The following is a 25,944-nucleotide window of genomic DNA, read 5'->3' as shown; positions in this document are numbered from 1 at the left end:
AGTATCCATATCTCGTTCTAAAGGTTGTCTTCTCAATATCTTGCTCTCTAATCTTCAACTGGTGATAGCCTAGCCTAAGATCAATTATGGAGAAAACAGTTGCTCCCTGCAATTGATCGAACAAGTCATCTTTCCTAGGTAAGGGGAACCTATTCTTGATTGTAGCTTTGTTTAGCTCTCTATAATCAATGCACATTCTCATCATACTGTCCTTCTTCTTTACGAGCATTATTGGAGCTCCCTAGGGTCATGAATTATGTCTTATAAAACCTTTGTCCAACAACTCATGGAGTTGTGTTGTTAAATACTTTATCTCCATAGGCGCTAAAAGATACAGTGCTTTTGCAATTGACATTGTGTCGGGAAATAAGTCGATTTTGAATTCTACTTTCCTCTTTGGTGGTAATCCCGATAATTCATCTGGAAATACCTTAGGAAAATCTTGCACCATAATTATATCAGTCATTTCCTTCTTCTCCTTCTTTGTGTCTATAACATACGCTAAGAATGCTAAACACCCCTTCGATAAGTTCATCATTGTGATGATTCCAGATCTTACTCCACTCTTATCATCGTAAACCACAAATGGCTCTCTCCCAATGGGATTAATACACACCATCTTCTTTCCACATAGGATGTATGCGATGTTTTCTCCCAACCAATCGATGCCAAGAATTTCTTCGAACTCACTCAACTCAAAAGGCCTAAGATATTGACGAAATTTGTTTCCGTTGAAATCGATAATTACAGCTTCTAACCTATTTCTAACAGATACATTCCTACCACCAACTACTTCCACTAAGATAAGGATACTTAGCCTAAGTGGTGATAACTTAAGTTTCCTACCAAATCTATGCGATTTAAATGAATGATCTGCTCCCGAATCAAATAATATCTTTGTAGGAATTTCATTAACTAAGAATGTACCTAAAGCAACATTAGTCTATTCCTTTGCTTCATTGAGGGTCATCTGTTAGCTTCGACCCTTGGGCTTTGGTGGCATGATCCTTGGAGTGGGTTTCTCAACCTTTGGGCACCCTACCTTCATGTAACCCTCCTCTCCACAATTGAAACAAAATTTTCCTTTGACTGGGCAATTTTTTGAAATATGTATGGGCTTCTTGCACTTAAAGTAGACGATACAATCACTGAAATGCTTCTTCTTGCACTAGTTGCACCACTTCCCTTCCTGGTTGCTTCTAGTTTTGTTGCTTGACCTTGAGAACTTCTTCTTCTTCTTCCTATTATTGTTTTTTCTTCCCTTAACCTTCCTTTTTTCACCGACCTCATTCCTGTTGGCAGCTCTCTTTTTCATCATACCTTACATAAATTTTACAGCCCAGACGACCGCCTCAAAAGTAGGTGCATGCTTCACCAGTACAGTGTAATCCCATGGCAATCCTTGTTCATACCAATCAATATTGGTCAGTTCATCTGGAACAAGTCGCAGGGCGAACTCCATTTTATTAGTGAAAGTATTGGTGTACTCGTTCACTGACATGCTTCCCTTTGTCAAAGCCAAGAATTGATTCTCCAATTCCAACATTTTCTTAGCCGAAGAGAACTTCCTCTTGAAATAGGTCAAGAATTCGTCCCATGTTAGTTATAATGGCTTGTTGGGGCTCATGATCTTCCATAACATGTTCCACCAACAAAGCTTTGTGCCTTTGAACCACCTCACAACATAGGTGGTTTGTAGCTTCCCAGTTCAACCACATGTTATGAAAGCTGACTCCATCTCCTATATCCAATCCATGACTCGAACTGGATCCTTTTTCCCATTGAAGGATGATGGCTTAAAAGTCGTAAAATCTCTGTACTTGAAAATTCCCCTTGGCTTATCATTTATTTAGATCTCCAAGTCTTCCATAGGAGGAAGTGGTCCTTGATGACTTTCCAGTCATCATTTCCTTCCTGGACCGTTTATGGATGAGAAGGAATTAGTTTGTTGTTGACTTTTTTAACAACTACCACCTCGTTGATCACAAGCGCTCCTCATATAAGATTAGCTAGATCCTGAGCCAAGAGCTCCTTAAACTCTTGATGTGGATGATCAAGCCTTTCTTGCATGATTGGTCTAGCTTCATTTATCGGGATTTGAACAACATCTACTACGACGTTCTAAAGTGCTGGACCTCCTTTGTTATTGGCGACTCTTTCACACCTAGGGATTGTCATGATGTTCTATAGTCATAGAGGCGAGTAGTTTAATACTGTAACGCCTGTGTTTTGAGGCCAAGCATTGATGCAATGACGTAATAGTCTAGGTCAACCATTCATGGTGTTGAGGGTTCGCTGTTCAGAAGGGTTGTGATTGTAGTACAGTGGATGGGTCCTTGGTGTGATGTGATCCTTTTCATTCCTTGGTATATGATCAAGACTTGTTTTATTGGTCCCCACTAGAGAATCAGAGGGACAGTGAGTTATCGGGGTTTGTTATTCGAGGAGCGAATAACATGGTGATATCTTGAGAGGGCGGTCTAGCTGTGTATTAGGCTACTAGAGTTTCCAGGTTCTTGAGAATCAGAAGGGGTAGCGTAGGGGCATATGGGTCTGTCCTTTTCCAAGGAGGAGTTCGTGGTTGGGTTCAGGTGTCTAAAGAGAAAGATAGCTGTGTGATATGAGATCCTTTCGATGGTACTGTTCGGTTATTGGATTAGATCTATTTGTTGTTGAGGAGCGATTTCGAGGGCGAAATATAATTCAAGTGGGGGAGAATTGTAACATCCGGATTTTCAGGAACATTATTGTGTATGTTATATTGAGATTGAATGAGGGACTCGACGAGTTGAGGGACCAACCCACCGAGTCGAGTCGAGTTGATCGCGTGGATTTAATGATCAGACTCAATGTCACACCCCAAAACCATGAACAGTGGAAACGTTCTGGGGTGGAGGACGTCATGTACAATATCACAACAATGAATAGTAGTAAACAAGCAACGACATCATCCATTGCATTAATAATATAGTTTTAATACAAGTTTTCTGACATGTTTAATAGACACTAAAGTATGAATTAAAAATGAAAAATGAGTCTTGAACGAGCACCATCTTCTCTAAACCTTGCATCGGTACTTGTCTACTGTTGACCTAAGGATACAAGTTATTTTGAAAGAGAGTATCAACTTTAAACCTGGTGAGATCATAAGTATTTTAGTGTATGTATTTGTAATAATGTATTTGTAAGAATGTATTTGTAAGACTGTATTTGTAAGACTGTATTGGTAAGAATGAGTATGTAAAAGTTCTGAATAACCTAGAAAACCCTATGCTTCCTACTGAAAGTAGCCTTCTACCAAGGAATCTAGTATATGACTGTGTCTCTTGTAAGAGTGTGTATTTTCCCAAATCTAACTATCATTAACCAAAAATATAGTATTTACATTACCGTGCATCATGTGAATGTTCACGAAGTGAATGTAATGGGGAAATAATAATGTACTGTAGTTTGATAATAAGTGACTACCGCTGTACTAACTACCTTAAACCAAATGAAATTTAAAGTAACATGTGATCGGCCTGTATCCTCCTACTGACTCAATAGTAAAACGACGATGTAAGACTCCGTAAGAAATGACATTTGGCACCCGTAGACTTGCAAGTCCCACTGTAGCGAGCAACAAGGTGTAGGATAGTCAATCCAGTATAGATGTATACGCAAACTCATACGCTCGCAATTTAAGGAGATTCTGGATACAAAAACGGTCATGGCAGGTACATAACTGAATGTAATGTATATGTAATGTATGTGCTAGCTGTATTGTAAGTACTTCCTCTGTCTAGCCTGTATGTTTGTTTCTCATCACTATGTATTATGTTTGTTTCTTGTCACTATGTATTATGTTTGTTTCTCATCATTAAAGATTATGTTTGTCTCTCTTCACTATGTATTATGTTTGTTTCTCATCACTATGTATTATGTTTGTTTCTCATCACTATGTATTATGTTTGTTTCTCATCACTATGTATTATGTTTGTTTCTCATCACTATATATTATGTTTGTTTCTCATCACTATGTATTATGTTTGTTTCTCATCACTATAATTTATGACTCATGTATGAACTGACTCTTTGTATGATTCATTATTCTAGTATTAGTATTAGTAAAACCCTAAACTACGCCTATTGTAGTTTACTAGTAATATAACTTTTACGTATGAACATGGAAGTATACTCTTGCTACCTAAGGGTATTGAATTGACTGGAAGAACCTTTATGACTATATATGTACACATGATATATAACTAATAGTTAAATGACCTTGGGACGGATACCCGATACCCTACCAGACCACATCCCAACGGGGAAAAGAAAATAAGGCGGGTTAGCCTTCCTAAGTCCTTCAAACATTACTTATATAACTGTACATATCTAGGAATGCAATTGACAATATAAAAGTATAAAAGAAGTTTTGTAAAACCTTTGAAGAGTTTTAACAACTAAGAAAAGGTGACTTGATGTCAGTTTGTAAAACAGTTTATTTGATAAGAACAGTTTAAAGTGTAATGAATCCTTTGTTTTGGAAACAAAATTGTAACAAAGTTTTGAAAAGAAACATTCAGTATGTAAGACAGTTTGATAAAGAGTTGTAAACTAGTAAAAATGTTTTGGAAAGTCATTTGAAGTAATCTGTTTCGTAAAACCGCTAAAAGTGTAGTAAATCTATTTGCATGCTAGTTATTAATCACATGTGATTGATATAATAATTAGCATGACTCAACTTGTATCCCCCCATAAAGCATTTAAAAACATTTAAAAAGGTTAATTAAAGGGTATGAACTCACCTGTAGTGAACGGATCGGATGGAAGTGTCGGGCAAGTGCTTGGTGTCAAGTGATGACTTAGACACACACTATGAGCCTAGTTAACATATAATCAAACATATATGTATCTGATTAGTTAATTAATAACTAACTAATCAAGTTAATACACCCTAGATCATAGAAACACTTTGATTCAAGTGCTACAGGTACGAAAGGGTTGCACCTAAGGGTTGTATGACATGACATTAGAGTTTATGGCCCATGAACCACCCCTTTATGGAGTTTGCGGCCCATGACCATTTCCCCATGAGTTTAGGGCTGTAAACTCATGGTAATAAGTTCCAAATTGTGTTTTGAGATCTTACAAATAATGATTGGGCATCAAATGATTAAGTCCATGACTTAGGAAAGCATGAGGCGCATAATAAGACCACCTTGTGGAGTTTACGGCCAAATAACCATATTCTTATGTGTTCACAGTTTTAAACTCTATTAGGGACATGTTTTGATTGTTTTTTAAGGTCTTAAACACTTCTAGGAAGGTTCAAGGTTGGCATCCAAGGCTTAGGAAGGAGCTAAGGTCCAATTTACCACCTTGAAAGGGTTTCGGCCCAAGATCATCCTTGGCCGTAAACTCCTTTGTTATATGGTTTATTGATGATTTTCAAGTGTTATAAGGGTCATACTAAGCATACAAGAAGCTATAGCAAGTGAACTTACAAGATCGGAGCTCGATTGGGTGTTTAAGGTCCAAGAACACTAGTGTGCGCTCTTGGTGTTTTGAAGATCTAATGAAAATCAACAATTGAATGGATGAAATGATGTATAATCACTAGATGTTATTATATAACAACAAATCAAGCCAAGAAGTACTTACGTTTTCGGGAAATCGGGTGAAAGACGGGATGGTAGTTGAGAGTGTTTAGAGTTTGCTCTTGAGATTGCAAGTAAGAAGTGAGGTGTTTTGGGGAGTAACCTCATGCTTAAGGCATGAGTTTACGATTTTGAAAGGATTTATGGCCCAAACATAAAAGTTTGGCTGTGAATTTCCTAACTACGTGGTACTTGCGGTTTTGGAATTTCAAGACTCGAGACGATACTTGCTTTCACCCGTTCATTTGAAGAATAATTATAAAAATAATAAAACGAACTTTAAATTTGATAACAACAAATAAAAATGAGCTTGACTTATAATTTGAAATGATTGACTTTAGGGTTTGACCGAACGAAAATTTTGGGTTGTCACATCATCCCTCCGTTAAAGGGAATTTCGTCCCGAAATTAAAGTGTAAGCAAATAAAGTGGTTATAGATAACTAAGAGAATAGATGAGGATATTTCAGTTTCATTTGGTCCTCATGCTCCCATGTGAATTTCGGTCCTCGCTTGGCGTTCCAGCGAACCTTCACAATCGGGATACGGATTTGTTTCGTTTGCTTGACCTCTCGATCCATGATCTCTACTGGTTCTTCCACGAAGTTGAGGCTTTCGTTGATCTCGATCTCATCGAGTGGGATTACGAGAGTCCTAAAGGAAAGGTACATTTTCAAGTTCGAGACGTGAAGGGTAAAATGTACGTTACAGAGCTCGCGGTGTAGGTTGGGTTTGTGAGTTACAGGACCGATTCTTGCGAGAATCTCGAAAGGCCCAATGTACCTTGGATTTAGCTTTCCACGCTTTCCAAAGCGTATCAAGCCATTCACAGAGTGAGACTTCCAAATGAATTTGGTCTCTCACCTGGAGTTCCAAGGGTTTCTCTCTCTTGCTTCTCTTCCCAGTCAAGGGCCACTCCCTCCTAGGTCAAAGTCATAAGAAGTTCCGTAATTTGCGAGAAGTTCTAAATGGACTTCTATAGTAGGTCTGCAAGACCTAAAATTTGATGAATTCCTGACGGCGTATTCGGTGCTGACAAATTCTAAACGATTTTGATAAATTGCAAGGGTCCTCAAGAATGTCCACATCACTAATAGTGTGTCTTCGGAAATTTTGACTCTTCAATTCCAAAAATCGTATTCAGAGAACTTTACATAACGCTTCTCTGATCGTATTGGTTCCATGGTTTGTTGTAGGTGCTCTTTATGATTTCCTTCTTACTACGAGGGTAGATAAGTATGTCATTTACAAGGTTAACGACAAACTGATCCAAGTAAGAATGGCGTACTCTATCCATTAAGTTCATGAGTACTACGGGCATATTGGTCCTATCTGAGGGGTATCACTACAGACTTGGAGTATCCGTATCGAGTTCGGAAGGTCGTCTTCAGGACATCCTTCTCTAATACTCGAAACTGGTGATATTTGGATCTCAGGTCCATTTCTAAAAGGTAATTTGTTCCTTGCGTTTTCTCAACCAATTCCTATATGCGAGGCAGAGATAATGATTTCTAAAGGAAATATTGATGGATCCCCGATAGTCGAGGTATATAAGATACAATCCGTCTACCTTTGGAAGAATAAGACCGGATCCCTCTAGGGTGAGAAGTCTGGTCCTCCAATTCTACTGCTGGGTAGTTCGCTAAGTTGTCCGGATCGTTCTTGTATTTCAGTGGGTGATTAGACTGTAGGGCGATCTGGTTACAGGAGTCGTACTGGGTTCTAATTTTGTTCACATGACGATGCGATTACTCGTAGTCTTGGGCAGTCTCCGTCCTGAAGTTCAGATTAGAATTCATACATGGTTCAACGATCACAATCTCATGTATACGAGTCGTATATAATTAAGATTGAAAAGATAGTCGAATAAATGATTCCTCTTTACGTTCACATCCCAATGAGGAAAAGAAGTTAAAGTGGAATCATCAATTCTAAACCTGTAGAACCTTGATTATATACCACCCTATGTATACATTCTTCAGCGATAGATCAACCGTATGGATCCTTGGATTGAACTTGACGTACTGTATGGGTGGTACTTCGGGGAGGTATGTTGAGATTTCTTTGGAAGGGCTAAGAAACATGTGGTACTCCATGCATGAGTACTTCGGTGACCCGGTATGACGGCTTTGCTGGAAAGGCGATTTCGGAGAAAGAGATGTACGTAAGAAGTTGGTATTGTGCGGACCAAATTGAATCTAGTTGTATGATAATGTCGGAATCATATGGGAATTAAAGACATTAGATTTGAAGATAAGGCGCTACAGATAAAACACAACCGTGCAACCATCAACAGAGTTACAATACCTTAGAATTACTACAAGACTATTGCTGCGAACAAGGTATACTACAAAACACAAGTATACGCATCACGGGGGTCCCTGATGGGATCCCACAAAAGGTAAGACTCGAGTCGCACTAATTTAAAATGGTTTATAAGTCTGTTACAATGAAACGCCTTAATTACTTTTACGTGGGTTCGAAGTAGTCTCCCCTGCGGCAGTGATCCTTAGAATTCTGCCGTCTGCGTCGGAATTCTTTGTTATAGGACAATCCTTCTTGAAGTGCCCTATCTCACCGCATTGGTGGCATGACTGGCTAGTATTGGCATTGGTGGTGGGAGTGAGGTGTTTAGTTAGAGTTACGTGGACACAAGTGCCTTCCTCGTTACCCCACTTCGAAAATTTCCTTTTAAAGAGTCCGACCTTATCACTACTTTTGTGTGTAGGGTTGGTACCGATGTCAGGGACTGGAGGAATGGGTCGTGCCGATGCTAAAGGGGCAGGAGTTGCCACTTGCTGTTGTTGCATGGCAAGTCTTTGGAATTGCTTTCACTCACTTCTGGCTTGGCGATATTGTGTCCTCTTTTCGGTCTTACGGCTTCGCAAGTCCGTGACTGTTGTCATTTGTTGAATTCCCGGATTGGTACTACAATCGAAACTCTCGACTCCTTTGTCAGTCTTGTTTGTGTTGCCGGAGTTGATGTGTGTAAGGAAAGTTGTCACAGCAGCTACTACTGCAACTTGTAACGTAGTGGCGTCGATATGGAGGATAGGGGTTTCATTGCTCGACTGATTGTTTCCGGATGATGACATGATTCTGTAACACGAAAGATAAGGATTTTAGGAGCGATTTTGGTTGACCCTAAATGTACTTCGATCGCTTAAGTAAAGAGTAAGAGTATGTTCTCGAAATTTTGACCTACATCCCTATGATGCAGTCCTAGTACGGAATTTAAGTATGTTTACACAGGTTTGACCTACATCTCTATGATGTAGTCCTAGAAAGAGTAGAAGTAAGTTCGTAGAATGGTCTCAAACGTTTTGTCGTTCAAGCCAACATATTAATGGTTGGTGGATAATATGATCCAACCTTTGAAAGAGGCTTAAAGATGATCCCGGAGTTAAATTACTATAGTCTAAAGACTTGACTAAAGCAAATTTCAGATAGAATCAAATGAAGGTACGATAAAAGTATTTGAACAGAGAATAACTCAGGAGTTAGTCGACTGTCAATATCTTCGATGTTTAAGATGTAATAAATTCGGGAAAATTGACCTTGTAGTAGGTCTTACATTACATCTTGAGTAGAGAAGTCTTTGACAACATAAAGACCTAACTAAAGTACTTACAGTACAAGGTAATCACATAGATAAGTGCTACACAGAACATATATATGAACATGGTTCTTAAAAAAAAAAAGAAGGGAAGTAAAGTATCTCATACTGGCGATGGTCACCCCTATGGTGAGCCCTTAGTTCAGCTAGTTGACGTTCTATATCAAGCAGGTATCTTTCGTATACCCTCTGATGTACTCGGAGCTCTATGACTTCGACTCGGGTTTCAGCTAGTGCTTGCAGCAGGGTTTCGTGGTCTCTCTCAGATCTCTCACGAGCATGTTCAAGGTGGTTGCTGCGATGGATATGCATCCCTCCATTGGTGTCAACTTCCGCGATGCGACGTAGAGCTATGCTGCCCTGAATTTCATTTCGGGAAACTCTATGGATCAGAATTGGTAGAACTCTATCTACTGTGCTCCCTTCATTTACATTGTAGAAGCTTCGGTGTCCATTAAACGGCATAGGTTGATCTTGATCTTCGATCCATGCTTCTAAACATTCGACCCAAGGAGGCGCCGGGCCATGAAAAGCCAGACGAGGGTCAGGATTTGGAATGGGAGCTATCGGGGGTAGGTTCTCAATTTCGGGTTCGGAGTTAGCACCATCCAAAAGGTCATCACCATGGTGATCATTTGAAGGGATTGGATGATCATTCTCTGGTTCTTCTCCAAACCATCCAGCAATGACTTCATTCGGAAGGTATGGGTTGCCGTGGGGATGGAGTCCAGCCATGTTATCTACGCGAGAATTGGGGTAATGAAATAATTATTAGACAAATTATCTAGATAATTATTTTGAAAATCTTCATTAGTTACATCACTATTTGTGAAGTGCATACGAGTTATATGTAATCACCACAGGATAGGCCTTCGAATAAATGACCTTAACTCCAAATTCACAAAGAATAGGGGTAAAGCAAAATTTTCACAGATTCTAAGTCTATAACGTCCTAGTTACATATAGCCTTAGTGTATCCACTTAGCAACTATCAACTTAGTAAAGAAGATCCTTTTTAGTTCTCAAGTATAAAGTACTTATAGTAACACCAAATACCCCTATAGTATTTTAGGTTTATATTCTATTGTTCTCATTGTGGTATTGCTGGTAAGATTTTAGACTTATTGCAACCTCACAACTACACTTAGGCACATGATAGTCAACCGTCGGATAATATAGTTGATCATGCTATATCTTCCCAGTTTTGACTATATGTCTCTAAGTCCACTTGTGTTGCCCAACAATCGTAATTCTTTTCAACTGTCCTAGTGACACTGATTTTAGTATGAATGCAGGCACGTATACTTTGTTAAATATTTTATTATTTAAAAGTATAAACTCTTGGTCATAGTATTTTTAATCCCGTTGTATTTATAGTTAGTATATTTTTTATGGGTTAATATACTTAATTCACTATAAACAATGCTCTGATACAATCTGTCACACCCCAAATCCATGAATGGCGGAAACGTTCTGGGGCGGAGGACGTCATGTACAGTATCACAACAATGAATAGTAGTAAACAAGCAACGACATCATCCATTGCATTAATAATATAGTTTTAATACAAGTGTTCTGACATGTTTAATATACACTAAAGTATGAATCAAAAATGAAAAATGAGTCTTGAACGAGCTCCATCTTCTCTAAACCTTGCATCGGTACCTGTCTACTATTGACCTGAGCATACAAGTTATTTTGAAAGAGAGTATCAACTTTAAAGCTGGTGAGATCATAAGTATTTTAGTGTCTGTATTTGTAAGATTGTATTTGTAAGACTGTATTGGTAAGAATGAGTATGTACAAGTTTTGAATAACCTAGAAAACCCTATACTTCCTACTGAAAGTATCCTTCTACCAAGGCATCTAGTATTTGACTGTGTCTTGTGAGAGTGTGTATTTTCCCAAATATAACTATTATTAACCAAAAATATAGTATTTACATTACCGTACATTGTGTGAATGTTCACGAAGTGAATGTAATGGGGAAATAATAATGTACTGTAGTTTTATAATAAGTGACTACTGCTGTGCTAACTACCTTAAACCAAATGAAATTTAAAGTAACATGTGATCGGCCTATATCCTGCTACCGACTCAATAGTAAAACGACGATGTTAGACGCCGTAAAAAATGACATTTGGCACCCATAGACTTGCAAGTCCCACTGTAGCGAGCAACAAGGTGTAGGATAGTCAATCCAGTATAGATCTATACGTAAACTCATACGCTCCCAATTTAAGGAGATTCTGGATACAAAAACGGTCATGGCAGGTACATAACTGAATGTAATGTATGTGCTAGCTGTATTGTAAGTTCTTCCTCTGTCTAGCCTGTATGTTTGTTTCTCATCACTATGTATTATGTTTGTTTCTCATCACTATGTATTATGTTTGTTTCTCATCATTATAGATTATGTTTGTCTCTCTTCACTATGTATTATGTTTGTTTCTCATCACTATGTATTATGTTTTTTTCTCATCACTATGTATTATGTTTGTTTCTCATCACTATGTATTATGTTTGTTTCTCATCACTATGTATTATGTTTGTTTCTCATCACTATATATTATGTTTGTTTCTCATCACTATATATTATGTTTGTTTCTCATCACTATAATTTATGACTCATGTATGAACTGACTCTTTGTATGATTTATTGTTCTAGTATTAGTATTAGTAAAACCCTAAACTACGCCTATTGTAGTTTACTAGTAATATAACTTTTACGTATGAACATGGAAGTATACTCTTGCTACCTAAGGGTATTAAATTGACTGGAAGAACCTTTATGACTATATATGTACACATGATATATAACTAATAGTTAAACGACCTTGGGACGGATACCCGATACCCTACCAGACCACATCCCAACGGGGAAAAGGAAATAAGGTGGGTTAGCCTTCCTAAGTCCTTCAAACATTACTTATATAACTGTACATATCTAGGAATGCAATTGACAATATAAAAGTATAAATGAAGTTTTGTGAAACCTTTGAAGAGTTTTAAGAACTAAGAAAAGGTGACTTGATGTCAGTTTGTAAAACAGTTTGAAAACAATTTATTTGATAAGAACAGTTTAAAGTGTAATGAATCCTTTGTTTTGGAAACACAATTGTAACAAAGTTTTGAAAAGAAACATTCAGTATGTAAGACAGTTTGATAAAGAGTTGTAAACTAGTAAAAATGTTTTGGAAAGTCATTTGAAGTAATCTGTTTCGTAAAACCGCTAAAAGTGTAGTAAATCTATTTGCATGCTAGTTATTAATCACATGTGATTGATATAATAATTAACATGATTCAACTTGTATCCCCCCATAAAGCATTTAAAAACATTTAAAAAGGTTAATTAAGGGGTATGAACTCACCTGTAGTGAACGGATCAGATGGAAGTGTCGGGCAAGTGCTTGGTGTCATGTGATGACTTAGACACACACTATGAGCCTAGTTAACATATAATCAAACATATATGTATCTGATTAGTTAATTAATAACTAATTAATCAAGTTAATACACCCTAGATCATAGAAACATTTTGATTCAAGTGCTACATGTACGAAAGGGTTGTACCTAAGGGTTGTATGACATGACATTAGAGTTTATGGCCCACGAACCACCCCTTTATGGAGTTTGCGGCCCATGACCATTTCCCCATGAGTTTAGGGACGCAAACTCATGGTAATAAGTTCCAAATTGTGTTTTGAGGTCTTACAAGTCATGATTGGGCATCAAATGATTAAGTCCAAGCCTGAGGAAAGCATGAGGGGCATAATAAGACCACCTTGTGGAGTTTACGGCCAAATGACCATATTCTTATGTGTTCACGGTTGTAAACTCTGTTAGGGACACTTTGCTCTTGAGATTTCAAGTAAGAAGTGAGGTGTTTTGGGGAGTAAACTCATGCTTAAGGCATCCGTTTACGGTTTTGGAAGGATTTACGGCCCAAACATAAAAGTTTGGCCGTGAATTTCCTAACTACGTGGTACTTGCGATTTTGGAATTTCAAGACTCGAGACGACACTTGCTTTCACCCATTCGTTTGAAGAATAATTATAAAAATTATCAAACGAACTTTAAATTTCATAAAAACAAATAAAAATGAGCTTAACTTATAATTTGAATTGATTGACTTTAGGGTTTGACCGAACGAAAATTTCGAGTTGTCACACTCAACGAGTCAGAGGAGGGACTCGCCGCGTAGGTTTTGGGAAGAGAAACCCTAATTATCTGGGTTTGTGACCTATTTAAGGGTCCTTATGGCCCTCATTTTCGGCCACCCTTCCAGAGAAAAGAACCCTATCATATTTAAGCGTGTGAAGTGTGTGTGTGTGTGTGTGAGAGAGAGAGAGAGAGAGCCATCTTGAGCCATTTGTTATGATTTTGCTAAGGAGGAGAAGTGATCCAGGAAGAAGGACTAAAGGAGGTTGTTGTTATGAGACTTTCAAGCAAGGTGGCTTCACTCGGAGGTAGCAATTCATCCATTTTCTTCTTTATTGTGTAGGCTTATTGAATCAAGGGTTTCTTTACCCTTTCTTGAGTTGGAATAAGAAGCATGAGAAGTCCCAATGTGAAATAGACCTTAGATATGGACCTTGAGAGGTCCATAGAGTCCCAATCATCCAACTTTATGTAGTTCCTTTGGGGGGTTTAAATCTTGGTTGTCATATTAAGAGCTAATTCATCAAATAGAGCCATATAAGTGTTGCATGAGCATAAAGACTGGACCTTTACGTGACTTTTGAGTGATTAAAGGTCAGATTTATAATTTAGAGAAACAGATCTGACTTCAGAAGGTCATTTGGGAGTTGCCTTGGAGGAAACTCGCTGAGTCCATGAGAGGACTCGATGAGTCGAGTCGGGTTGCCCCACGATTGGTGATTAGTGGTAACCCGTCGAGTGAAATGTTAATTCGACGAGTCGAGTGAGGCCTTATAAGGATTAAGAAGATGCGCATGAACCCGCCGAGTCCCACGAGTGCACTTGGAGAGTCTGGTCAAAGTTGGACCGTTGACTAAGTTGGCTTTCGTTGACTTTTAGGGTTTGGTTAAGAATTGGGATTTTGGGTCTTGGAGGGGTAAAATGGTGTTTTAACCTTTTGAGGAATTATAAGGGGGATTAATCTAGCCTTTGAGAGGCGTTGTTAATTAGATGAAAATTGTTTATGTGATTAGGCGGAGGATAGATCAGTATTCGAGATTCGAGATTATCCGAGTTATCCGAGGTGAGTCTTCTCACCAGACATTAACTAGAGTGGTATCTATGTGCAGACCGGAGGGTCTTATATGTATGTGTATGTTTGAGATTTATGTGCATTGTGTTATATGGATCCTATGTGTTATATAGACCGGACCAGAGGGTCCAACGACTCATGAGGCCAGAGGCTCCTCGATCAGACTGGACCGGAGGGTCCAACGATTTAGACAGGGCCGGATGGCCCAACGATTTAGACCAGACCGGAGGGTCCAATGAGCTACGGGACTGGAGGGTCCCGCTGAGACACATTGACCGGAGGGTCATACCGAGTTATAGCCTTAAGTGGCTTATGTGTTGTATGTGGTATTTTGGGGAACTTGCTAAGCTTTGTGCTTACCGTGTATGTGTTATGTGTTTTAGGTTTCTCAGGATCGCGGGACGGCACCGGCTTGATTGTACACACCAGAGAAAGAGTTATGAGGATCCTGGATTATTAATGGAGTAGTGTTTTGTAAATTGAATAAACAAGATTTTTATACAATATGTTATGAAAAGTATGCGATTTTTAAACGAAAACTTTGTTTGAAAATTTACGGTGTTACAACTTATACTTAGGTGTCCTCCTTATATAAAGATGGGTTATTCAAAGTAAGTGACTTTAGAAGGAAAACTGATTGCCATTTTGACGAAAATCAAAACATTCCCACAATTAAATGTAGCAAGGAAGTACCAATCATAGTCAACTGTTTCATATAGCATGCAATTAAAAACAAGAAAGCTTTGATGGTGGATCTTAGAGCTACATGTATTGAGATTTAAACTATTACTTGTGGCACATGTATCAATGAGGAAGAAGATGCTGATCATATTTTGGTAAAATGTCCGTTTGTCAAAGTGGTGAGAGATAAAATCTTCAATTGGTGTGGTATACAAAATCAATCATTCAATAACATTGATGAATTGCTTGGATTTGTTGCAAACTAGAGGAAAAGTCCAAAGATGATAGACCGGTTTTACTCCATATGTTATGGTATTTTTTGGAATCTATGGAAATATCGCAATGATCGGATGTTCAGAAAGGTGTTCGTTAAACCTTCTTATCGTGTAAAGTAATTCAAATCAAGACTATGTATGTGAGCTAAATGTAGGGGTAAAGGCGGAACCTATCCATGGGAAGAGTGGTCATCATCTCCTTTTTGTGTCTGATACTTTTTGTACTCTGTGCTTTGTTACTACGTTTATCCCCTCGATAATTACTTACTAGTCATGAGTATTTATTAATAAAATTAATAATATTTTTCGTTTATTAAAAAGAGAAGTTTAGAAAGGTGGGTCGAAATCTACTGTAACATCTGGATTTCCAGGTATCATATTTTTAATTGTTTAATTTGAGTTATGAGGAGGGACTCGACGAGTTGACGATTAGACTCGCCGAGTAGGATCGCGATTGTTGACTAGATTAATGAACGGACTCGACGAGTCAATGAGTGGACTTAACGAGTCCGCTCTGATGTCAGAAACCCTACATTTTCGGGCCTATTCCCTATTTAAGGGACCTTATGGCCCTCATTTGCGGCTACCAGTCCAGAGAGAGAAACCCTTGAGAGCTTGAGCGAGTTGTGAGAGAGATAGAGCTATTTTGATCATTTTCGGTGTGGTTTTGCAAAGAAGAAGTTGTTTCTAGCAAGAGGAGGCCAAGGTAGTTGCGGATTTGGGGTTCCCATGCTCAGATCTTCACTGTTGAGGTAGCAAATCGAACTCTCCTTCTGTTTTGGTTAAGATCTATGAATCTAGGGTTTTCTATACACTTTTTATGGCTTGAATTGATGAGTTTATGGTCCCTTTATGTGTTAGACTCCAGATCTAGATCTATAGAGGTCCAGAGAGCCTTATCCAACTTGCTTTATGAAGTGATATGGAAGGAATGAGTTTAGGTTGCCATTTTTGAGGCTATTTCTTCAAAAGGAACCATATATGTGTTGCATGAGTGTAAAGGTTTCACCTTTACGTGATTAATGGGTATGGAAAGCTCAGATCTATAGGTTAGAGAAGCAAATCTGACCTTAGAGTGTTGATTTAGTGATTGTTATGGAAGAAACTCACCGAGTCCATAAGGGGACTCGACGAGTTGAGTCGGGTTGCCCCGCGACTCGTGTCCGGATGTAGCCGTCAAGTGGACGGTTCACTCGACGAGTCGAGTGAGGTTTAGAAAGATCCATAGTATACGCTTGGACTTGCCGAGTCACCTCTGTGCACTCAAAGAGTCTGGTCAAAGTTTGACCGTTGACTTTCATTGACTTTTAGGGTTGGGTCAACATTTGGATGTTTGGACCATCAGAAGGGTAAAATGGTCTTTTAGCCTTTTGAGAGAACATTGGAACAAACTAGTCTAGCATGGAGAGCTGTTATTGATTTGAGATGATTGCTCATATATTTAGGCGGGGCTAGGTTATTGTTACGAGGTTCAGGGGTACAGAGCACGTGAGTTACTAGACAACATACGAGGTGAGTCTTCTCACTATACTTTACCTAGAGTGGTAACTATGTGCGACCGAAAGGTCTTATATGTTATGCGAAGTATGTGATATGTATGTGCTATGTTATGTTATGAGTACAATGATATGGACCGGAAGGTCATACGGGTAGGGTCGGAAGGTCTACCAGAGTTGGGACGGAAGTCCCCTGAGACACATGGATCAGAAGATCCCATAGAGTTATGACCATGAGTGGCGTATGTGTTGTATGTGGTATTTTGGGGAACTCACTAAGCATTTATGCTTACAGTGTTATGTGTTATGTGTTTCTGGTACTAGCGATGATCGTGAGAAGGCGCCGACATGATCTGTACACACTGACAGGAGATTTGTTTTATGATCTTGGGATATGTTTTTATCGTGATGACATTTGTTAAACTTGAGAATTTTGAATATTGAATGATATTTATGTTATATGAAAAATGAAAAATTGTTTTTAAAATTCACGTTGTTACATCTAGATTCTATTTTTGTTTTTATCGGTCGCACAATATTCGATAATATGTTTTTATATTTCGATATTAAAGATTAAAAAATGTAATAGAATATTAAACGAATAATTATGTAGTTAAAAAATAGTAAAGATTTGAAATTAAATACAATTAGAAAAAATAGTTTATTTAATATATTTAGCTTCCTTACTTGATAATACATTTATAAAATAAGGGCTGATTTATTATACAATTATCTTTGAGTTATTGTGCTAAATAAAAATAACAGGAGAACTTACGAACTAATGATCAACAGTTGAAAATCATGTGTCGGCACAGCGGCAGAGCGAGTAGGGGGCTAGTAGGTGTTGTGCCCCTAACTCCATAGGTATTAATGTATTACCAGTTAAAACCCACCATCAACTATATGCTCCTTCTCCTTCTGTATGCAAATTGTAATTAATGTTATTGGATATTAATGTTTTGTTATTAATTTCCCCATTACAATCTTCTTTTTATGATATAAAACTATAAACTCACGTAAAATATGGACATATATCTCATTCAAATGGTTTATATATATATATATATATATAGTCAAGATCAAATAAGAAGGAAATTTTGGGTAGGAAAGTAACAAGTTTTTTTTCTAATTTTTTTCGCGAACAAACAGAATGAATCATTAGATGATTCATTTGTAAGATGATTTACAAGAAAAAATTCTCAAAAAAACATCTCGATGATTCATTTATATAATGATTTTGTTATTATTCACTAAAATTGTCATAAAGTGATTTTTTTTTTCTTAATTTACTTAAAAATGAATCATAAATATGTTTTTTTGGGAATTTTTTGTTGTGAATCATCTTACAAATTTATCATCTAGTGATTCATTTTTTTTGTTCGTCAAAAAAATATGTAGAAAAAAAACTTTTTACCTTCCTATAAAAAAAAATTTCTTACCGGATATATATATATATATATATATATATATATATATATATATATATATAGAGAGAGAGAGAGAGAGAGAGAGTATGATGTGCGTCTAAGCCCCTACTAATCTAAAATTCTAGCTCCGTCCCTGCGTCGGTAGTCATATGGACTGTGGATTCAAATATGCATACATACACATATTATGAAACAACAATCATGCATCAACAATTATATGGATTGTGGAGTGTGGACATAGATATGCATGCATGCATCAGTAGTGCATATATATAAACATTTAAAAAAAATAGTCAAATCTTTTTTTTGAGCCTAAATATGGATTAGACGTTGCATTTAGTTAATATTTATCGTTTTGATTTTGAAAAATAATATTTTAATTAGTAGTTCTCAAGTTTGCATAATTTTTTTAGTTCTCAAAAGAACTTGTATCCATAACATTAATCCAAAAAGAGAAATTAAATTACCTCCTACATTTTATTCATACTATTTTTTGCCTACAAATATTCATACTCATTAAAATTATGATAAATATTATCATTCCACCATTCAAGTTAATTTTATTTAATATTTTCCTAATATATCCTTATTGAAATAGTTAAAAAAGAATATGAAATAATAATACTTGTCGTAATTTTAATGGGTAGAATATTTATAGGCATAGAAAATATGGAGACAATTTAATTAAACAAAAATTTACTAAAAACTCATTCATTTTACATGAAATTTGGCCGAAGATACCAAGAAAGATTGGCTGAATAGTCAAGAGGATCTAAAATCAAAACTTTTTAAGGGGTTTCTCCGGTGGGGATTAAAACTTGGGCCCTTTTAGAGAGCATCTAGAATGACCTTTCTATAATGTTCTTTAAAAGTCTGCGAGAAATCTGGGATCTTCTTTTCTTTTTTGCCATTGAAAAATCCGAACTCCTGATATTTTTCATCTTTCATGTTGATGGTATCTCATCTGCTACACAACACAAGAATTAAATCAGGGCCCACTCAATATATAAATATAAATATACAAACAAATATGTATATACATTGGAAACTTATATTAGTTTCATTTAATTTTAAATAAAGTATTCATATAAAGTATCCGATTGTGGATATTTTCCCCCAAACATGAGAATTTTCCCCCAACCGTAAGCTATTTCCCCCAAGTCAGAGATTTCACAAGAGAAAAAGTTAGGGCTCCAATAACGATCATCGAAAATTTCAACCAAAGAACAGCCTTTTGTGCAACAAAAAGTGTGCACTACTGAAAAATAAAGAATACAACATTTCTTAATGGAGACCTTGATGAGGGTTACCATCTATCGAGTATACACAGTTCAAAACACGAGGCATGAGTTGCAAGCCATTTTAGATGTTAGAATGATAATTTATGGTGGTAATAAGGAGTATATGGTAGCTAGATACTTTGATCTTGATTGTCTATTTGGACACGAGAAGGTCATTTACCGGGTACGTGTTCGCGCTTAGAATTGCGCTCATTGGTCAAGCTATATTTTTGAGTAAATGGATCTTAGGCTATGGGGAGTGGTCAACACAAATTCATCGAAAAAATGCTGTCACTTTTGCGCCATGCACGTCAACTTCACCACTAATCCAGTAATCAATGGAAATGGTTACCACTCTACAATATTTATTTTTTAATTTTTAATTTTTAACATTATATTAAATAAAAAACATAATTTATAACATAAATAATTTTTTTGAAAACATAAAAAAATAAAACCACATTTCATTAATTAAAAACATATAAATTTAAAACCTAAATTACTAAAATAAACATAAAACATACCAAATAAAACATTACACTACTTAAAAAACATAAAAAACCATTAAGAAATACTACTCGTTATCGTTGTCGTCACTGACCTCATCCACTTCGTCGCCACCGTCCTCATCCGTCTCGTCGTCACTGTCGTCATCCTCTTCGTCTTCATTGTCATTTTACCATGGGAATTGTCTTTCTCATATGTGCTGAGTCAAATCGTAATGTAGATTGTGATCTATTTCACAATTTTGTATTTCCAAAACCCTAGAGAAGTATGTCAGGCTGTCAAGTTGTATTACTTTAGGTGATTAAGTATATCATTCCGAATATATGAATAAATAGCCCTATCATCTTCTCCTATTGTCATATTATGTAAAATAACATAAGCAGTTAACATCATCGTCTGTTTTGCTCTATCCTATGTTTGTGCCGAATGTTTCATTATGTGCCACTTTTGTTTTAGGACTCCAAATGCTCGTTCCACATCCTTCATTGTAGATTTATGTGCTAACTTGAACAATTTTCGTTTTTCATCAACCAAAAATGAATATGACCTGACAATTGTAACATACTCTGGATATATCCTATCACCTAGGTAATACCCATACTCATATTCATTTTCATTCACAACGTATGACCTGTTTGATGCTTTACATTGCAAAATATTATTAAATAACGGTGACGCTTGGAGCACATTCAGGTCATTGTTTGAACTTGTCATACCAAAGAATGCATGCCAAAACCATAGGTCCTGTGAAACAACCGCCTCTAATATAACAGTCGGGAACCCATGATCACCTCACATGAATTGACCACGCCACGCATTAAGACAATTTACCCACTCCTAATGTATACAAGCAATACAACCAAGCATCCATGGAAAACCATGTTTAACTTGATACGCGACATACAACTATTCAACATCTCTTTTAATCGGATGTCGCAAGTATATGTCACGATAAAGCTCTATAACATACTTGCAGAAAATATATGTATAGTCTTGACCCGTCCTCTCAGGCATTTTTAAATACTCATATGATGCGTCTGCGACTATGTCATATCCCAATTGTCTAAGAGCTGTTATACATTTTTGTATTTTAATCAAACCACATTTACCTCTAGCATCCCATCTTAATTGAAAAAACTCATAATTACGTTCCAAATCTTTAGCTATATGTAATAATAAATTTCTACTAACACGAAAATGTTCTTCAAATTTTGATAGATCATATAAACTATCAGGGGTAAAATAATCACGTACCAAAAGTTTATTTGTCGCGTCTCGATCCCGGTTGATTTATTTTCGACACTTCTTCTTGCTGTATGAACTTTCGCCTCTCTCACAAACCATGTCTTATGTCGCAGACAAGGTTCAAAATGGCGTGAGGCGTGGCGTGGCGGCATGGTCAAACCTCAAGCTTAACGAGCCATGGCGAGCCATGACGTTTTTCAAGGCGTGATGTAAGGCGACGATTTTGTATTAATTTAAAATTATATTACCACATAAATATAAATTTATATTAAATATAGCTACTTATTATAAGTGTTAAATCAATAACTAGTAACAAAAAGTTAACGAAAACCACAATACCTGTATCTTCGATTAGAAAAGACATAACAAAGAGCAAAAAAACGTGTCTCAAACGAAAAAACACGCGCCATAACACGCCATAACGCGCCATGGCGCGCCATATCACGCCTTGCCACGTGCCACGCCTAACAGCAACGTTATGAGGCTTTTCGTAACGGCGGAGCCACGCCTCACTCCATGGCGCGCGCCATGGCGCGCCTTTTAAAACATTGGTCGCAGATAATAGTGTGTGCAATACCAACTCGTCATCAAAATCATCATCAGGTGAAGAAGAAATTGAATCAGAAAATTTTTCTATTTTTTTTAAGTGTGAATGTTTTGAAAGAATGTGTGTGTTTTGTTGTGAAAAAGTATATATATATATATATATATATATATATATATATATATATATATATATATATATATATATATATATATATATATATATATATATATATATATATATATAACGTTAATACCCAATGGTTAAAATCGGACTTAACCAATCCATGCGTCCGTCTTCATTCGTCTCCTTACGCATGCAACAACCAGAGCACCAACTCTTGGGGTGGTGTTCACGCGTCTTAAGGGCTCCACCTCAACACTCATACATGCTTTTCCTTCCCGGTCCGGTTAGCCTTACAAAGGGGGCTAAAGAGGTGTTATGGTTGACTAGTCAATAAATATGCATATTTATTAATGAATGGTTCGATTTTTAATTTTTAAGGCTTAATTTTTTTGAATAAATAAATAATTATAATAAAGTTTATCATTTTCATTAGATTTGGAAAAGATATCATGTCTTGTCTTGTTCGTATCAAGCAATATTATAGTAACTACTGATAAATTATTCCACCTATGTCCACAGTGAGACTTGAACCATCGATCTCAAAAATATATGACAATACCGAATACTATTAGGTTAGAAGCCCATTGGTATTTTATTTTCATGTTAAGTTCAAAAGAGATTAGCAGGTTACATTTTAGTCCTTTTAAATATAGCGTGTCATGTCGGATCGAAATATTTAACATGTTGAAGGAGTTAGAGAGTGGGAAGCCAAATTCATAGCAAGTTTAGAAAAGAATACGGATGAAAGAGGAGTGGTGAGTTCATGATGAGGAGAGTGCGGCCGAATGAGTCAGCCCAATTTATCTAAAAACAGAAATTTTGAATATAAATATAACGGCCATTTTATCGCTAATCAAATTATTAGAATATAATAATAATAATATGTTACTTTTAAAAACCAAAAAACCCTATCATTTCAATTATTGGTTTAGCTTTTCGCCCTCCAACTAATTAAACTTAAAAATGAACACAAATAGACTACAAGTATAATAATTAGTATAAAAATATATGGTAATTTATATCAAAAAAATGCTAATTCATAACTAACCGTGTCTTGATGAATATTTTTGGAACTGAAGACATATATCGCAGATCTTATTGACCACCGTGGCTCGAATTATCTGGGGATTGTGGCTCGTAATTATTTGAGCACTCAAGGTTCACCCCAAACAATCGCAATCGTCTTGTTGCTATCATGCCTGTTTGGCAATTAACCACATTAATTTTCATACACATATTCATATTCATATACATTTTTTTTATTATTATTTTTATTTATTTATTTATTTATTTTAATATTAATGATGACAGAAATTAATTACTTATGATATGTTTTTGTCATTTATTTGGAGGGATTATTGTATTGCTTCTTAGCCCCAGAAATATGTAGCTAGAAATGAGCCATTAGGTGTTATGCGACAAAAAATTAAGCGAGTCACGCTGAAGAGTTCTTCCGTGTTTTTGTCTAAGGCTGCATGGTACCACATAAATATTTTTGTTTTTTTAACACGAACATGATACAACACAATAACATGTTTTTGTCCGTTAGAACGAACATAACTCAATAAAATCACGACAAACACAAATATAACAAAAAATAACCATTTGCAAAATGTCATACATAAGTTCTAGTAAAAAAGAAAATTTAAACACGACAAAAAGTAAATTAAAACAACATAGAATGATACTAAACATATACAATTTTTGAACGCAAACATGAAGTTTCTTGTTGTTATCATGTTGATTTTGGATTCGGACATGACACGAGGAACAATATGTAATAACATCGTATTTTAATCATAGATAAATACGAATTCAAAATTCGATTTTATCTCAATTTAGTTACCTGTATATATATATATATATATATATATATATATATATATATATATATATATATATATATATATATATATATATATAAAATTGAAATTCCAAAAACATAATCACCTGCATGAAGACAGTCGGGTTGGTATCGTAGAGGAATAGATATAGGCGGATGGTGTGAAGGATAATGAGACTGCGCATGATGTAACACCGCCATGTTGCTCCACTGATTAATCTGAGCACCGCCATTAACCGGCTGAGCCACCGCCGCCACCATTCTATAAACATCCTTTGACAATCCAATCTATGTCGCTCGAACAAAACGATGTCGCCGGCATCCAAGTGATTCTCGTTGACGTACCCGTTCCAACCTTTGGTCAACACGTAGCTTTGACTACTTTTCCAGTACGAGTACTGGAACCGCCATAGCTTCCCAGACTCGTCCTCAAAACTCAGTACCAAACCTTTCCGTTGGTTGGTGGCGTCACCACCACCTCCGAACGGGAAGTATTTCTCGGCATGGTGTTTGGGAATGACAAGACGGTTGAGTTTTCCGACATCACTTAGAGTTAGGGTTTTTTGAAACATGTGTTCTTTAGCGATGGTGGTAGTGATATCGGTGTTAATGAAAACTTGTTCCAGTTCATGTCTATCGTTGTGAGGGTTGAAGTTTATATCACCTAATGCGGAAGACGGCAGTTGAGGGTGGTGGGTGTAAAATATGGGGTTGTTTTGAGTTTCCATGAGTGATTCAGGTAGAGTGGAAGAGAAGAGATCGAGGGACATTTTGTAGCATGGGAAATGAAGAGAAAAAGAGAAATTATGTATATTAAAGTGGACAGTGTGTAGGTCTAAGCATGTGTGTGAGAGAGTACGTGTCTCAACAAAGACAAACTATCATAGCTAATTAGAGGTGCTCCTAGAATCCAACTCAAACTTAATTTTTAGTTAGATTATAGGGTGTTTGACTTGTTTTTTAGAGGTAAAATTTTTTTTTGGAAAAGTTACAAAAAGTTCGATTTTTTTAATTTTTTCAAAAAATCATTTTTCCTTCTATCTAAAATCCAAAAATCACTTTTAAAATCTTTTTACCAAACATCTTTTGAGCTTTATCTTTTTCAAAAAAGATTTTTACCTTTCAAAAAGACAAGCCAAACACCCCCTATAGAAAAGCACGTTGGAACTTATAAGTCATAAGAGCTCGACTTTAGTTCTCACACAACTTTTGGAACATTAAGTAATGCAATAGTGCTAATATATAGTAGTGAAAGTTTATTGAGTTGTCGAGTTGAACAGTAGTTGATGATAATTTACGCTTCTAGAAACACAGGAAATACGGATGGCGTAATCCGTCCATATTTCATCGGTGATAGCTATTACCGACACAAAATAAGACGTTAGGTTTTAGGTCGTGGTAATATTTACCGATAGATTAGCGTTTCCGACGGCTTCTAAAGCGGTTATTGAAAGATCATGCACGGTTTTTGTAACAGTCCGGAATTTCCAGGTATTTATTATTGGTGCATTTTTTTGAGAATTGTGAGTGAACTCGGCGAGTTGGAGCTCGAACTCGTCGGGTTGGATTGCGATTTTGGACGCGGGTTCGCGTCTGGACTCGGCGAGTCCAAGAGTGGACTCGGCGAGTCCACGCTGTGTAATGAAACCCTAATTCCCAGGGTTTGAGACCTATTTAAAGGGCCATATGACCGTCATTTGTGCTCACCAGTCCATAAAGAGAAACCCTAGAGTGCTTGAACGTTTTGAGAGAGAAAGGAAGCCATTCTTGACCATTGTGTGTTGTTTAGCAAAGAAGAAGGAGGTCCTAGCCAAGAGGAAGCAAAGGAGGTTGCTATACTGTGGATTTGAAGCTTAGATCATCGAACTTGAGGTATTATTTCGGCTCATCTTCTGTTTTATGAAGTATAATTGGATTTAGGGTTTCTTGTGGCCTTTGTTGGGTTGATTTGATGGCCAAATAGTCCGTTGCTAGTGATGAGGCTTTGGATCTGGATCCATAGAAGTCCACAGAGCCTCATTCGTCAAGCTTTA

General features: G+C 36.7%; 1 protein-coding gene and 1 pseudogene across 2 annotated transcripts; both read right to left on the bottom strand.

Moving 5' to 3' along the window:
- Window positions 1–247: 247 nt before the first annotated feature.
- On the bottom strand, window positions 248–1,546 carry LOC145002464 (uncharacterized). The gene is made up of 2 exons (XM_078961731.1): window positions 1,337–1,546; window positions 248–895 (listed from the first exon to the last, which is right to left on the bottom strand). The coding sequence occupies exons 1-2, from the start codon at window positions 1,544–1,546 to the stop codon at window positions 248–250; spliced, it is 858 nt and encodes a 285-aa protein (XP_078817857.1).
- Window positions 1,547–19,045: 17,499 nt separating this feature from the next.
- On the bottom strand, window positions 19,046–24,727 carry LOC145001981 (B3 domain-containing protein At2g36080-like; annotated as a pseudogene). Its single transcript, XR_013661771.1, has 3 exons — window positions 24,019–24,727; window positions 23,117–23,267; window positions 19,046–19,333 (listed from the first exon to the last, which is right to left on the bottom strand). The product of XR_013661771.1 is annotated as a B3 domain-containing protein At2g36080-like (transcript).
- Window positions 24,728–25,944: the final 1,217 nt, after the last annotated feature.

This window comes from Lactuca saligna, chromosome 6, assembly GCF_052625555.1.
Source record: "Lactuca saligna cultivar CGN05327 chromosome 6, ASM5262555v1, whole genome shotgun sequence".
In the NCBI taxonomy this organism is placed as follows: Eukaryota; Viridiplantae; Streptophyta; class Magnoliopsida; order Asterales; family Asteraceae; genus Lactuca; species Lactuca saligna.
This window is presented reverse-complemented; position numbering and strand designations above follow the sequence as displayed.

Excerpts from the sequence above, each read along its gene's own strand:
- LOC145002464 (XM_078961731.1), bottom strand. The coding sequence starts at position 1,546 with ATGTTGGAATTGGAGAATCAATTCTTGGCTTTGACAAAGGGAAGCATG. Across the intron at positions 896-1,336 it reads TTGAGGCGGTCGTCTGGGCT|ATATTATTTGATTCGGGAGC; the intron begins GTAAAATTTATG and ends ATTCCTACAAAG.